Consider the following 16,278-nt stretch of genomic DNA (forward strand, 5'->3'; position numbering starts at 1 on the left):
CAGCAGCATAGAGAAAAGAGGACTGAAGATGATCCAGTTCCTGCCTGCAGGCTCTCCCGTCCACTCACCACTCTCGCCCTGTGTTTGTCTCCCTGCCTCTTGCCTCTCCCCCTTGCTGCTCTTAAATGGGACTGCATTTCTCCTTGAAGGATGTTTATTGCACCTTACATCACCACCGAGGATATCAGTCAAGAAAGGATGGATGTCGCCTTCAGTTGCCAAACCCTGCCTCACTGGACCTGCAGTTTCAAAGCCGGATATCCTTACAAGCTTTGGAGGGATAGGGGATAGCATCTCCCTCCTCCCCCCCAGTCCCTTTCTCTAACACAGGTGACCCTGTTACATCCACCAGCCCTCTCCTCTGTTCACAGGAGAGGGATAAATACAGGCAGGCGACACACTGTCCATGCCCCCCCCCCCCCCCTTATACGTAAACCAGAGCTGGTCAGACACGTCCCCCCCACAGTCTTCACACCAATCAGAAAAATCCAGCAACACACGTCACAAGATAAAAAATTCAAACATGCCAGGGTAAAAAAAAAAGGCTAGAATCTTCTATGCACCCTGAAACAGAAAATGTTGCTCTTCCATACAGCAGATGAATTTTTCGTGGCACCTAGCTGAACTGAGAGACCCCCAACATTACCAAAGATTACCTAAAGCAGGAAAGAAATGAACTGCTCCCTCTGCCTCATGATGCCAAGCCCAGGCAGGGGTTGTAAGGTCCGAGCTCCAGGGGTGGGCGAGCTCCTCATTCTGCCCATGCAATTTCTGAAGCCCTTTGAGCTTCATTCTCTTTCCAAAACCCCCTGAAGGGAAAGTTTACCATCACTTCCTCTACAGCCAGCGAGGCTTCGGCATACCGCCGAACCTCCCACTCCCCACCATCCCTAAGCTAAACCCAAGCAAGGCTTCTAGGAAATCTAGGGAACGCGATAATAACCTCCACTTCCACAGGAGACAGGAGCAGCACTTTGGAGCAGACAACCAAGAAAACCCCCAGCCCCGACCTCTGGTCTTCTGTTACAAGGGCTGTGTCCACTGTGCACAGCAGAGCAAACCCTGTGAAGAAGGTACAGGAGCACGTCCAGAAGCCACTATATTCCTTTCAGGACAGAGAGATGGTAGAAAGGCATACACAGGTATGTAAATCCAGACACAGACATAAATGGTGAAACACACACATACACACGTATAATGATACAGATCCAAACAAGCACATCTATGTTTAAGTATCACACACACACATATACACACGCACACACAGATGGATACAAAACACGCTTTCATATAATTCCATATACATTCACATACAGATGCTGAAGCAGGCACAAGAACCATGCACACATACACATGCATAACAAAGAGATTGTAAATTTATGGAACAGTCAAACTAGAAATGAACTAATTTTTATTTAATGAATTCCAGAAAAATGTATTTAGTAAACAAAAACTATTTCCTTCTGTTCCCCTGGTTATATTCTTTCTATCCTTAGATTTGTAGGCACAGTCTCCAGGCCAACAAATACAGTTCCAAAATCTAATTACCCAAGCTCAAATTGTTATTTGTTCTCTTCACAAACTATAAATGACAATTTAAATATATTTTGTCAAAAGGTTTACTTGATGGAGTACCCTATCATTAATCAACTTCAACTACATGTTGTCCTACAAGATCCACATAAAAGGATCCGTGTAGCTGGCGACAAAGACCATCCCAGGTGGTTCTATCCCTTTCTCTCTCACTGTATCACAGTGCAGAAAGCAAAGATCATCCCCAGGCGGTTCTATCCCTTCTCTCTCACTGTATCACAGTGCAGAAAGCAAAGATCATCCCCAGGCGGTTCTATCCCTTCTGCCTCACTGTATCACAGTGCAGAAAGCAAAGATCATCCCCCAGGCGGTTCTATCCCTTCTGCCTCTCAGTATCACAGAGCAGAAAGCAAAGACCATCCCCAGGCGGTTCTATCCCTTCTGCCTCACTGTACCCCAGTGCAGAAAGCAAAGACCATCCCCAGGCGGTTCTATCCCTTCTGCCTCACTGTACCCCAGTGCAGAAAGCAAAGACCAACCCCCAGGTGGTTCTATCCCTTCTGCCTCACAGTATCACAGAGCAGAAAGCAAAGACCATCCCCCAGGCGGTTCTATCCCTTCTGCCTCACAGTATCACAGAGCAGAAAGCAAAGACCATCCCCAGGCGGTTCTATCCCTTCTGCCTCACAGTATCACAGAGCAGAAAGCAAAGACCATCCCCAGGCTGTTCTATCCCTTCTGCCTCACAGTATCACAGCGCAGAAAGCAAAGACCATCCCCCAGGCGGTTCTATCCCTTCTGCCTCACAGTATCACAGAGCAGAAAGCAAAGACCATCCCCAGGCGGTTCTATCCCTTCTGCCTCACTGTACCCCAGTGCAGAAAGCAAAGACCAACCCCCAGGTGGTTCTATCCCTTCTGCCTCACAGTATCACAGAGCAGAAAGCAAAGACCATCCCCCAGGCGGTTCTATCCCTTCTGCCTCACAGTATCACAGAGCAGAAAGCAAAGACCATCCCCCAGGCGGTTCTATCCCTTCTGCCTCACAGTATCACAGAGCAGAAAGCAAAGACCATCCCCAGGCGGTTCTATCCCTTCTGCCTCACAGTATCACAGAGCAGAAAGCAAAGATCATCCCCCAGGCGGTTCTATCCCTTCTGCCTCACAGTATCACAGAGCAGAAAGCAAAGACCATCCCCAGGCGGTTCTATCCCTTCTGCCTCACAGTATCACAGAGCAGAAAGCAAAGACCATCCCCAGGCTGTTCTATCCCTTCTGCCTCACAGTATCACAGCGCAGAAAGCAAAGACCATCCCCCAGGCGGTTCTATCCCTTCTGCCTCACAGTATCACAGAGCAGAAAGCAAAGACCATCCCCAGGCTGTTCTATCCCTTCTGCCTCACAGTATCACAGCGCAGAAAGCAAAGATCATCCCCAGGCAGTTCTATTCCTTCTGTCTCACTGTATCATATGCAGGAAACAAAGACACCCCCCCCCCCAATAGGTGGTTCTACTCCTTTTATCTCACAGTATCACAATGTACTACAGGGAATAGAGATCATCCCCAGGTGGTTCTATCCCTTCTGTCTCATTGTAACACAGTGCATGGAAAAAAGACCACTCTCAGGTGGTTTTAATCCTTCTGTCTCGGTGTAGCACAATGCAGAAACAAGGAACATCCCCAGGCAGTTCTATCCCTTCTGTATCACAGTGCATGGAAAAAAAGGCCATCCCAGATGGTTCTACCCCTTCTGTCTCACAGTGCAGAGTACAGAGATCATCCCCAGGCAGCTCTATTCAATCTGTTTCACTGTACAATGCGTCATCAAGTATAGGAGCATACAATACATATGTCCCTTCAATCTCTTATACACGCTAACGTTTTTTCATGTGCTCTAGTAATGATGGGAAAGAATGAGGTTTTCAGAAAACCTTCCTCATACTTGTGATCAGTTTTCACTAGATGTTAACCCGGCGGGCACATTCTGGCCTCTATTTCCATCTAACAAATACCTTCCTGTCTTACTCAGGGACCTGAACAGTGCGCTTTGGACCTTTTTAAACAGCAGAGGTAGAGCTGGAGAAATTGCTTTAATTATGAAATGATGAAATGCCTCTTTCATGGAAAAAAAGGAAAGAGCAAGAAAAGCCTTTAGTGAGAGCACGTGTGCAGAACAGTCAGAGCAAGACAGCCCTCCCCCCGCCCCTTAGGACAGCAGCTCTACTCCCACTCTCTGTGCATAAATACCATGAGAAATCCTCCTCAGAGCCACAATCAAATCTTTTATGCTAACTGTTCAATACAAACCACTTCCTGCCCCGTATTCCGCATTTCTGCTTTGATATGGTCTGTTGAGAAGCTTACACCTTCCTTGGTGAACAGTGGGGGAGGAGAGTCCTGATGGCTGTGCTTTCTGGAGTAATCTGTCTGTCCACCCTGAGCTTGGAAAAAAAAGCGCTTTTCTTATCTTTACAGACTCTTTATTGGAAGTACAAATTCTCCAAGTTCAACATTTTATTTACCACATGAATTATTCTGCACATGCAGCTCATGGGACTGATTAATGCATATGTACAGGGATGGCATGACCAAACTACTCACTGCAGAGGGAAGTTCTGATTTACTGATTGCTTTCCTAAATTTAGAATAAAATACAGACCTGTAGAGGGACAATACTGAGTAGCCTACCTAGTTACAAAGTCTGCAGACAGGCCATTTCTCTTCTCTGCCCATACTGAGCACCCATGCACATCTGCACCTATCTGCGCGGGCAGCTGGTTTAGGGTGAACCTGTGCATGGACACCCTGGAGCACTGTGAAACCCTGGGGACAAACCTTTAGCTGTTCCATGGGGGAACAGTTTCAACAAGTCTGCCCAGGTGCGCAATGATTTACCTTTCTAGATATCTTTGCATACTGTCCCCAAGATGTCGCCGTTTACGTTTTCGTTCTGCATGGGTTAAGTCGATAAAATTAAGAACTGCTAAGCTGTTAAAGAATGGTTTTACTTGTGTTAAAGATGGTAAATAACCTTTACTGAACTGTTGGGACAATCAAGAAGTGCCTGTTAATGGAGAAGTTCTTCTGGAGCTGAGCATAACTGGGACCAATTCTTCATTCTTTCAGTAACGCGACTGTAACAAGATCTACTTCTGTGGCAGTAACCATAATTACATTTACGGAGTAATTTTTTTTTTTTTTTTTACAAGACTGAAAGCTATAAAGATTTTAAAATGTTTTCTCCTTTCCGCGTGTGGCAGGGAAAGGGCACTGGAAATGCAGGCTCCAGGCATCCCAGGGAATTTGTGCATTAGCAGACTGGAAACGGGGAAGCATTAGAATACCCCAAAGGGTAGGAGGAGCACAGCAGGAGTGATTTCCCCCAGATTCGTGTTCCCGACGCACTGTGAGGGGGCCGATGCAATAAAGGGCACCCGACCTAGCACACGGGGTTTACGTGCGGCGGGGCACGTGTTTTGGACGCGCTAGACGATGCAATAAGCAGGAGGTCAGCGCATCCAAAACGTGCGCCCTACAAATGTGTACCCGATAGCGCCCGTCAGATGTAAATTCCATGTAGATGAGAGCATTGTCTATTAACACCCCCCCCACCCCCCATGTGGTAAAGCGTTGGGCGCCCAAGACACACTTTTTAATGTGGCAAATTTAACTCCAACATCAGAGGTGGAGTAAAGCCAACTCGCAGTCAAGGGCTGATGAAAAAAAAATTTAAAACTAGGGTTCTCTGTGTTGCGATAAGTGTGTCCTCCTCCTCAGTCTCGTTGTGACACATTAAATTTACTACTTGTGTGGAGAAAAATAAATGTATATTTTGACTTGATTAAAAGAAACCCACTTTTCTTATGCCCACACAATTTAGACATCCGTAGCAAGGGGCGCCTAATATTCTGCTGAGGTTGCTGGAGTGTATCTTACTAGATAAACGAAGCTTGACCGACGTGCCGCAAATGCGCAGTAGAGACCAGCTCTACCGCGCATGTGCGGGCGAGCACGTCGGTCTGAGCCAGCGTCAGAAAGAAAAAAATGGCGGCATCCAGTGGCAGCAGCGGGCGGCGACGGCGGTAGCGAGCGGCGGCGGTGGTAGCGACGGTAGCGGCCAGTAGCGAGGGAGGGAGAAGAGAGATAGAGGGAGGGAATGACTGAGTGGGAGGGAGGGATTGAGTGAGGGGGAAGGGGGACTGAGGGAGTGGGACTGAGTGAGTGAGAGGGAGGGAGAGAGGGGGAGGGGAGTGACTGAGTGAGAGGGAGTTGGCACTGAGGGAGGGAGGGAGGGAGTGGGACTGAGGGAGAGGACGGAGGGAGTGGGACTGAGTGAGAGTGAGTGGGACTGAGTGAGTGAGAGGGAGGGAGAGAGGGGGGAGGGAGTGAGTGAGAGTGAGTGGGAGGGAGGGACTGAGTGAGAGGAGAGGGAGGGTGGGGAGGAGTGTGTGAGGGAGGGAGGGAGGGAGGTAGGGGGTGGTGAAGAGAGGGGAGAGAGAATGAGGGGGAGGTGAGAGACAGAGGGATGTAGCCCGTTTTAACGGGCTTAACGGCTTGTTATAACAATAAAAGAAGCACGATCAAAATAGATGCTTGTTTTGCATGCCTGTTGCAACTGGGTGCCCGATGCAATAAACTATTGAGTGCTATGGAGGCACAATTCTCCTTTAGCGAGCCTTTTTCATGCCGCCTCTCATTTAAATATTGCATCGGGCGCCCAGGGGATGTGACTGCGCACACATTAAGACAACGGGCGCTCAATACTAGCGTCCATTTTCAGCACACGTTTTACTGCATCGTCCCTGTTCCCCTGTGACAATGTGGGGTAAGGTTGCCAGGCCTGGAAAAAGGTCACCATAGGCTGACTATGCCGTAACTTCCAGACAGTCAAAGGAAGGGGCTCTCTTGAAAACAGAGTACAGAAATTAAACTGAGAAAAATATGGAGCAGAACAAGAACAGAACAGAAAGTTGGTGGTGAAAGGGGGCATAAGTGAATTGGGCTTATGGGATTGCAGCCAGTGATGAGAGGGGCCACAAGTGAATGGTGATAGTTTTTGATCCCTATACCGTGATGCAGTGAGCCAGTGATGAAATTAGCCAGAAGTGAATGGAGGGGGTAAGTTTTTAAGAGATTGATAGGCCATTCAAGAGGCATCTAATTTCTCTAGATCCCTGTCCCCAATATTTTGGGAAGTAATAACGAGTGTTACTGGGGAATCGATCCCCTGACTCTGCAGATTTTGTGCTGGAACATGAGTTTACTCCTGCAACAAGTGTTCAGGGATTGGTGTTATTCACCGAGGCGAAGGGATCTCAGCTCACTGTCCCGTCTGGAAAAAGAGCATTTTCAGCAGCTCTGCTGGAGAGCAAAAAAGAAAAAGGGACAGAGCCAGGAGAAGTAGACAAAAAGACATTAACCTATGGTAGGTTATAGCTCTCCTCATTTAAAAAGGTGTACTTTCTTTCCATCCAGGTTCCTAAAAAGCTGTGCATCTACCATCCCCTTCCTTGGGAAAAAAAATTCAGTGTCAGCTCTTCCTTCTGACTCAAATACTATCAATAATGCAGCAAGCGCCTGAAGAATACAGCAGCCCGAGGAAGGAGTGCAGAGAGCGCTGCAGCAGGGCTGGAGAAGATGAGAAACGATGCCCGATGTGAATACGGTGGCAGAGGAACATTCAGGGATCAGCTCTCTGCCAACTCTCCCTCCAGGCAGCTGATGCATGCTTGGGATCTCCTTTAAGTGCCATCCTGTTTCGTTAATGCTGCCGCTCAACAGTGATGCTAACAACGCAACTCTGCAAGTATGGCATCATGAGCAGGCATCATCCCTTCAGGACAGGATAGGATCCAGTCTGGGTTCTACCCCATGGCATACGTGGTCTTGTAGCTCCTACTGCCCTAAGAAAAGCAGGAGTACAAAGTCCATGCCTGCAATGGAGTAATAAATAAATAAATAAATAAATAAATAAAATAAAACCAAACAGCACTACATGGTACTCGTCGGCCGACCTAAAACAGCACCCGGGAAGGGTGCACATGATACTGGTCATAGCAATGCTTTTCTGAAGCTTAGCATCCTGTCACTGCTGCACGGTCCAAAGGGTTACAGCAGTTCAGGTACCGTGACGGCTAGCGCACATCCATTACGTGGCTGACATACGCATGTGGAGCTGTGCAAAATCAGAAAAGAATCCTCCGTGAGGTGCGTGAAGGACTGCAGGCCACAGGGCCATCATTTCCTCTGCAGACCTTCAAAACCTCGCTGTCAACGCAGTAATGGAAGGATGTTAACTCCTAGAGGGCACCCTGTGGGATGTGAGAAAAAAAACCCACAACATCTGGTCCCTATCTGCTGACATCTTCTCTGTCTGAAAGCAAATCAGGAAAGTCCAAAAATCAAGGAGGAAATAAGTACATCAATTCACCCAAAAAAACGTTTTAAAAGGAAGTGAAAAGCCTGAAAACACTGCAGGATTAGTCAAAGGCAGGTCTGTGTTAGAAACTGCATCTTGCACGAAGCTTCCAGAGCACAACCAGTCTAAGAAAACATTTCAGCCAATCTGGGCAACAAAGCCTGGACAATATCATGGGCTTCTGTCAAGTGGTCGACATGTAAGGTCTGGAGGCTAACTGAATACCCCAGCACATCCAATGCTACCGTCTCCTCTCTGCTCTGCAGTGATAAAGGAATACTCGCACCCATTGCTGGTGGGTGGAGGGGTTGCCTTAACGCAAAAATGGCCAATGCCAATGAGACGGTTCTGAAAACATCTCCCCAGTTGGATCTGAGTGCAGCCATTCTGGACGCCGAGGCAGTTAAACGAATCCCCGGCTCTGCCATTCCAGGTTGCTTTGTTAGTCTGCCTTTGGGACGTCGTCAGCCGTCCCGGCAGTGGGTCAAAGGGCAGAGGAGGACTGCAGCATTACCTGGCGATGGACCCACTGGTCACCCAAAACATGCAATGGCTACTGTGCCACCACGCTTAATATATAAAACGTTTTTACATGGGTAAAGTTGTTCACACTTATAAAAACAGGATGTGAAGATTCCCCCTCCCCCCCACCTCTCCAGTGAATGTGCACTTTTCGCTGTCCTGGGAGTGAGCGCAGGAAAGCCCATGCGGGGATTTTAATTCTGCGATCTCTCCACGTGATTTGGTACCCACGATGTGAGCACCAACCCAGATTTTCAAAGGGCAGTTTCCCCATGTCAACGAGCTTGCAATTACCCATAGACCAACGAGCTCCCTGCGGGCTTTGATGTGGGCCCTTGACGGGGATAATTCTCAAAAGCGTGTACCCGCATAAAACATGGCTCTACGTGCATAAAAGGGGCTTTTTGATAATTATGCCGGGGGGGGGGGGGGGGTTGTATGCATTAAAGATTACATGCGGCAGTGATTTTGCATGGACTTTTACACTTACTGCAGAGAGGAGTTCCCGGGGGCAGAGCTGAGGGCGGGGGGGAGCCCGGGAAAATCATTTGTGTGTGTAGTTTCGCTGTTCGAAAGCTTGTGTGGAAAGGTCCACACGGACCTTTCCACCTGCTCTCCCAGCTGGCATAAAACGTGCGTGCCTCTGCCACGCCGCAGCGCACGCGGGTCCCGCTAATTTCCAAAGTGGATTTCGGCCCCTACGCCTTCTAGGGCTCCCTGTGTATTCAGTACTAAAACCTCAGCACAGTCTGCAGGAGTTTCATTTGGGCCCCTCCCCCAAGATGCGCCACATGCACTTCTGGCCCGAAAACTCAACATAGGCTTCCGAAAACCTAACTCGTTCCAGGTCCCTGCCATCCGCGAGAGCCAGCGTGCCAGAAAATGAAGAAAGCCTTCCTCCTGCTCAGGGACCGGGCTGAACATCTTTTACCGCAGCAGGAGAATAATAGCATGGGTCAAATACCTCCAGATACTTCCGTCACTTCCACAGCTCAGGAATTCGGCAGCACTGAGGCCACGGTGACTGGCTTCACTCAGACAGCAGCTATAAACAGTTTGCTCTCAGAGTAAAGTGCTTTCTTGGATGGTGACATTTAACCCTCAGGCTTCGAGAAATAAATCACATTTTCTGAAAGTATTATAGCATTAATCATATACTTTACAGCTCTGGACTTCAGACACAGCTAATGCTTGTGCGACGGCGTGGAGCAGAATACAAGTGTCAGATTCAAGAATCGGGGGGGCCGGTTACACTACTCCTCGACGCCTTCCTGCAAGGTACACACATGCATGGACTCCAAACTTTCACATCAGGCTAGAAGTGTTTCAAACAAACAAACAGAGACAAATTTCAAAGGACTCCGTTAAGTGAGCTCACTGCGCAGGCAGAGTTTAAGAGTCTAAGCCAGCCCGAGGGTTTGGCGCTTTCTGCTAAATCCCTTCAGAAGTTATCCACGCTGTGTAAACTTTAATTTGTCCTCAGTACAAGGTTTGTTTATAGCAACTTTTTATTTTTAAATTTAGCACTGGGAAATATTAAGGTACGGGGCAATGGGAAAGGATTTACCTAACTCCAGGTGTGTTCTTGCTGGAAGGCCCCCAGTTTCAGCAGCCTCATGGTACCATAAGTCTGGCTCCCAGACACTTCACCCTAAATGAACCTTTCAGTGGGGAAGGCACTACTACTGCTCAGGAAATGGAGAACAGGTACCCACTGCCTTTAAAAGCCATCAGGAAGAAATCTCCATACAGTAAAATGCAAAGTATTCTAGAAAGCTCCAGAAAGCATTAACATGATTTGTTTGTTTTTCCAAACTTTCAGATCCAGGTCTGCAGTCCAAATGTACTGACCAAATGCACTGATGGAATAACCCACTTGACCAATCAGCTGTGACTGATGTCACACACCACAGTGACGGCTCCACCCATACCCAAAGACTGGGGAGCCCTGCTAAAACAGCAGTAGGAGCATTCTTTAAAGAAACGGGTGGTAATTAAAGCATCCATTTACAGCCCCCCTTTTTTGTTCTAATTGTATTTCGTTCCTGACAAGATTTTACTGTTCACTAGTTTTGATAGCTCCTCCTACTTAGCAATGCCTGCTGTCATGGATCGGAGGAAATATGGATGCTGCTGTGCTGCTCATCATCAGAGCCCACTGCAGACATCACACTGACACACGGAAAGCATGAATACTGTATGGACAACTGAAGAGCAGATTTCGATGACAGTCCCAAGCAAGTAAAGCATGAATACAGCACAGACAGCTGAAGAGGGAATTTAGGGGAAGGATTTTGTAAAATGTAGGCAGGTGGCTCTGATAAAAGATGAATAATTAAAACCAGAAAAGCGTTTAAATAAATAAAAAAAAATGAACATTAATTAATACAATAAAGAAAACTCTAGTCAGTGACAGCAGATAGTGTCAGCATTCTGCTGGTCTCACACCAGTCCACATGGTACAAGATGCAGACAAGACATGAGGCCTTTATTTGCTTTTCATTCGTAAGTGGAGGCTCAGTGCTGTCACTCAGGAATTATGGAAAACCCTCAATCCTTACTAGTAGGACTCAAACCTCTTTCAGTTGGAAAACCATCAGATATTTTCTGTGTTTATAAATTTCTGTGAATACAAGACACAAAAAGTGGTGCATCGCAGGAAGCTCCGGGAGGTGTCACAGACTGTATAGCACTTTAGGTTCCATTTTCATGTAACAGAAAAGGAAACAAGGACCTGGTAGGTGGCTCAGATCCAGAGGTTTCCTTCTGTACTCACTAGCAACTAGCAACCCATGGCAGAGTTACTCCCAGTCTGCTAGGGGGAGGCTGGGGTATGGGGCAGTCTCAAGCCAGTTTTGTCTTAAGTCACTTTTCCAGGGGTGTCCTATAGGAAAAAGTGCGATCAGCTCTGCCACACCCACGAGATCCCAAGCTACAGAAGAACTGCATTCGCGTGAGACAAAAATGGAACCATCTCAGCATTTAAAGCCACCTTAACCCGCCGCCCCCATTCTCATTCCGCTGCTCGTCTTTAAAAGGAAAGGGGGAAGGCGATACCAACAGGTCTGAGAGAAAAACTCTCATTAACAAAGTATTTGCTGTACCTTGGATGCTAAGCTCAGAACATGTACAGAAATGGTTAGCTCCTCACATGAACATATTATAACCAGGTCTGTAAGAACACGTTATACACACACACACACACACAAGACAAAGAAGAATGAACTGAAACCAAATAGCAAAAACTACAATTCTGGAGACCGCACCTTCAAAACGATATAAACTAAAACAGAGCTGGTCCAGAGGGCAGTTGCTAGAATAGTCAACGGTATTCATCTTGAAGCACACGAGGACAATCTTAAAGATCTAAAACAGGAGGAACGAAAGGAAAAGGGAAGCTACCATACAAACATTTAAATACTTCCAGGGAATAAATGTCCATGAGGGGGTCCTCTTTCAAGGGAATGAAGAAAAAGGTGTAGGCTAAGGAGGAAATATTTCCTTCCAGAAAGGGCAGTAGATGCATGGGACATCCTCCCGGTGGAGATAAGAACGGTATCTGAATTCAAGAGAGCACGGGTCAAGAACAGAGGATCTCTGAGGAAAAAGAGGAAGGAGCTACAAAGCCGAGCAGGAGATGCAGATGGGCAACCTGGGTGGGCCGTATGGTCTTTATCTGTCATCATGTTCTATGTTTCTATACAGACAGAAAAGCAGCGCACGCACGCACACACACACACACACCAGGAACACTCGTATATACACAGAGAATGAATTATCCACATGTAGAAAAAAAACAACTTTAAGCACTATTGATAATTAAATGGCATCCCACTACATCACTGGTGACTAAATCGTTATGCACAAAAGAGATATGGACACAAATCTATCCATCTATCTATCTATACACACACACATTTTATTTTACTACTTTCTATACTTTTGTTGTTTTACGACTCGTGGAAAACCTTGATAAATGATACCTATATACTTTCTATCTGCTCTAGTTATAGTGCATGCCCAGTATGGTTCCAATACATGTAGTATATGTACTAAGTGCTAACTGAGTCTGATCAGCTTTCTTAGAGACTCAAGAGCAGAAATGGCTTCTCCTCTTGGCCTGGGAGCCCTGTCTTGTGCTCTTCTCTGGTGCAGTGGTGGCTCATCCTCCCATCCCAGAAGCGCTGCCCTGAGTAACTCTAGTGCTGAGGTGGTTTCTCCTATCTCAGGAGCTCTGCCCTGGGCTATTTCCTGGTGCAGCTGTGGCTTGTACTTCAAGCCTGGGAGTGCTGCTATGGGCTCCTCAGAATAGCAGTGATGTCTTCTCCTCCCATCTCAGGAGCTCTGACCCGGGCTCCTTTCTGGTCAACGATGTCTTCTCCTCCCATCTCAGGGGCTCTGCCTTGGGCTCTTCTCTGATGCAGAAGTGGCATGTGTGTTTCCATCCTGGGAGCTCTGCTTTTGGCTCCCCTCTAGTTCAATTCTGGCTTTTCCTACCCATCCCAGTAGCTCTTCTCTGGGCTCCCCTCTAGAGGATTGAGATTACACAGCTCCTAGAAAGGGCCTTTCCTCAATTCAGTGGTTGCAAAGTTCAGGGATAATTTCTGCCGAGCTGAAGAAAGGGCTACAACTGGTTGTTTAAAATCATTTGAATAACATGGTCAGAACTTTCTCTGGTTTTTCCTGACATTTCCCCAGAATAGCACCCAGTACCCAACCAAAAAAATACCGCCCCCCCCCCCCTTAATCTTCTGATTTGCACTGGGCAAGTGAAGCGGTGGGGGGAGTGTGTGCAGGGGGGGGGGTGGGTTAATGCATTCTTTAATATTTTTTCTAGGTGGATCTGTAGCTTCAACCTAATCACCTCAGCCTTGACTCACAGCTTACAGCGGAGGAAGATTTCCTTATTTGCAGGTGCATCTACTTTCCTCCTTACAGGATGAAGGCAACAAATTATTCCTTCATAACAGAAGCCCAGTCCAGCCTAGCAACGGAAAACAGGCAGGACCTTACCACTGGAATGCGTCAGGCAAAAGAAGTTAGTGAAGTGGAGGAAGGCAGCTGCCCAATCCAGCTAACGCATGGCGGGGGGACAGACTCCAGCATCAGGAAGTCAAGCCGCACGAGTCCGTGCAATACACACAAACACAAACCTACAACCCACAGTGCACGTCTGAGCTAGGAAAGCTCCCTGCACGGCAGGGAACGCCAAGGCTGGACCGTCTGCTCTTCCTGGGCTTCCACACCCTTTACCCACGCTCACCGGCTAACGGGGGAGCCTAAATGCAAGCCTGCAGAACACCACAACCAGAAAAGAGAGCCCTCCAACTCTCCGGGAAGGCGAAAGAACCAGTGGACAGAGAAGAGAAGGCACAGCGAGAAGCTAGAGGTGAAGTAAGTGCTGACCTTTCACCTAGGGATAAAATGCCAGCTGCAAATCGGGAGGGCACAAGGCTAAGTGAGAAGGGCACTTACCTGCTGGAGGTAGAGGAACGCCGGAGGGCAGGGGATGGAATGAGGCAGCATGCCGGAGTGGGAGAGCAGGAGGCAGCCGGCGTTCGCCATGGAGCCCAGCATGCGTTGGAGGCACGTTTGGAGCGTCTGCACGAGTCCGGTTGCCGTCCCCTTGCACGGTGCACGCTCGGCTCCGTTTCTCTCTCTCTCTCTCGGCTTCCTCCTCTGCACTTGTCCTACCCCCCCTTCGTGGGGCTTCCTAAGAGGTAGACATTGAAGGAACGCCCCGGCCTTGCCTGCTGCTCCTGTACAAGCGAGGAACAATGTCCGCTGTTTACTTTTGCACCCTCAGAAGTGTGCGAGCAACGAACGGGGTGGCTAGGAAAGGGTGTGTGCGCGCCAACGGTGCTAGCGAGTGAAATAAAAGAGGTGGGAGGTGGAAGACAGGAGGAGGGAGGGGGGGAGTCCCCGGTGGATTCAAACATCAAACAGAGCACGGTGTAAAATGAAAGGAATCAGTAATGATGGGGGAACAGCTGATACTGCACTTAACTCCTTCGCAGCTGCTCCTTCCTCCTCTTGCGATACTCCAAGAACCCTGGGGCTTGGAGGGCGCGCGCGCGTGTGTGTATTTGGAGAAGGTAAAACTCTTCCAAGAGCATCCCTGAGGAAGGCTAATCCTTGGGCTGCGGCTTCAGGGAAGCCGAGCTGCTCACTGTGGCAGGTCCATTAATACCTTTTGAAGGGAGCCACGGACACCTCCTCTTGTAACGGGAGCATCCCCGGAACGCGCGATGCACACGGGGAGGGGAATTTCGTGAATTCCCACACAGCGGGAGACTTTGTGTGTACGTTGCAGGCGCAGAACATGGGCTGCCTTTGAAACTGGTGGGGCAGCACAAGCGATCTTACACACACACTTACACCTGATGCATAAGTTGTGCGGGAGTTACCTACAGGCTTAACGTTAGAGAAAAAAAAAAGTGTGTGCCTGAGTCACAGCTCTTGCACCCCCCCCCCCCCCCCTTCAATGCATGTAAAGCCCGTGTGAAGCCAGGTCATGCCTGCCCCAATACGGTCAATTTTGGAACAGCCAATCACACACTTATAACCGGGATTTCGGGGCATAAAGGGCTTTGAAAGTTATCCCCTTCTAGTGTAATTTTCAAAGGCAATTAGTTTTGCTCACAGAAATGGCCTTGATTGGCGGGTAACCTGCACATGTGTCCTAAACACATAAGGTTACCTGAACTGCGTGGAAGGGTCCCTGGGCGGCGGACTAGGTAGGAGGGCTTGGCACTTTGGGATTTTTAAAAGTATGTGCATTAACTGTGCTTTGAAAATTGGTGTAACTCGCGGGCTGTATTTTGCCACCTAGTTCAGGCAGTCTGTTTGCAAATGACCCCCTCACGGCACACACTTGTTGACATGCATTCTGCACACACACACACACACACGTGTACTGCATGCGTTTCCAGCTGTAACATGTATCTGCAGATAGAGGCACACCCTTCCTTCCACGTACACAATCAGAAGCAAAGCGCTTCCCAGTGAAATGTCTGGGAAGCATATGGGATGACGGGACTGGTAGCCCAGACTGAACTGAAGCTAGAGTGCCAGGGTAAAAGGAACAAGGCTATTACTAGCCAAATAAGAGTCCAGGGAGTTAAAAGTGTCAGGCAGGGCAAGCGACAAGAAGGGATGTGACTGGCCACCATTAGGAATGCAGGTACACATATGTCCATGTGATTATACATTTAACAAATGATGGATAGTCACATCCTTTGTTGTCGCTTGCCCTACCTCACACCCTTAATTCCAGGACTCTTATTTGGGTACTGATATTTAAAAATATATGCATACAATTAAGCAGGATACACATAAACATAAAATTACATATGGACACATGCATACAATGCTATGTTTAACACACAGAAAAACTACTTATATATACAGAAAACGTGGATATGGTCAATGATAGAGTTATAGAATTATACCTTGGGCTAGTCACATCGCCCTCTATTGCCTCAGGCATTTTTCCATAGACACAGAATGGGAAAAATTCCTCAGTGAATCAGGCCCTTAGACAGGCAGGGAAGTATTTACCTGCACCTGAATTGAACACTCACCTTGAGCACAAGTTTGAAAAGGCAAGAAATCAAATCCAAATCTTAATCAAATCCCTAATGTCAGCCATTGCACACATACTATACACCCCTGTCTTAGTATACATTTACGCATCCCTAATGTCAGCCAGCGCACACATACCATACACCCCTTTCTTACTATGCATTTATACATCCCTAATATGGATAATGCACACATACCATACACCCCTGTCTTACTATGCA

At 47.8% G+C, this 16,278-nt stretch overlaps 1 protein-coding gene across 3 annotated transcripts in view; it reads right to left on the reverse strand.

Moving 5' to 3' along the window:
- RBFOX3 (RNA binding fox-1 homolog 3) overlaps positions 1–16,278 on the reverse strand; it is a 559,590-nt gene that overhangs the window by 170,494 nt on the left and 372,818 nt on the right. For 2 of the 3 annotated variants that reach the window (XM_029599162.1, XM_029599160.1), the window contains exon 1: positions 13,949–14,489. The exons of the other annotated variant lie outside the window; for it this stretch is intronic. In XM_029599162.1, coding sequence (XP_029455022.1) covers positions 13,949–14,050 — 102 coding nt within the window. In that variant the 5' untranslated portion in view covers positions 14,051–14,489. Of the gene's footprint in view, positions 1–13,948; positions 14,490–16,278 lie in introns of those variants that run through there. 3 annotated transcript variants of the gene reach the window in all.

The sequence above is a fragment of the Rhinatrema bivittatum genome, chromosome 4 (assembly GCF_901001135.1).
Source record: "Rhinatrema bivittatum chromosome 4, aRhiBiv1.1, whole genome shotgun sequence".
NCBI classification, from domain to species: domain Eukaryota; kingdom Metazoa; phylum Chordata; class Amphibia; order Gymnophiona; family Rhinatrematidae; genus Rhinatrema; species Rhinatrema bivittatum.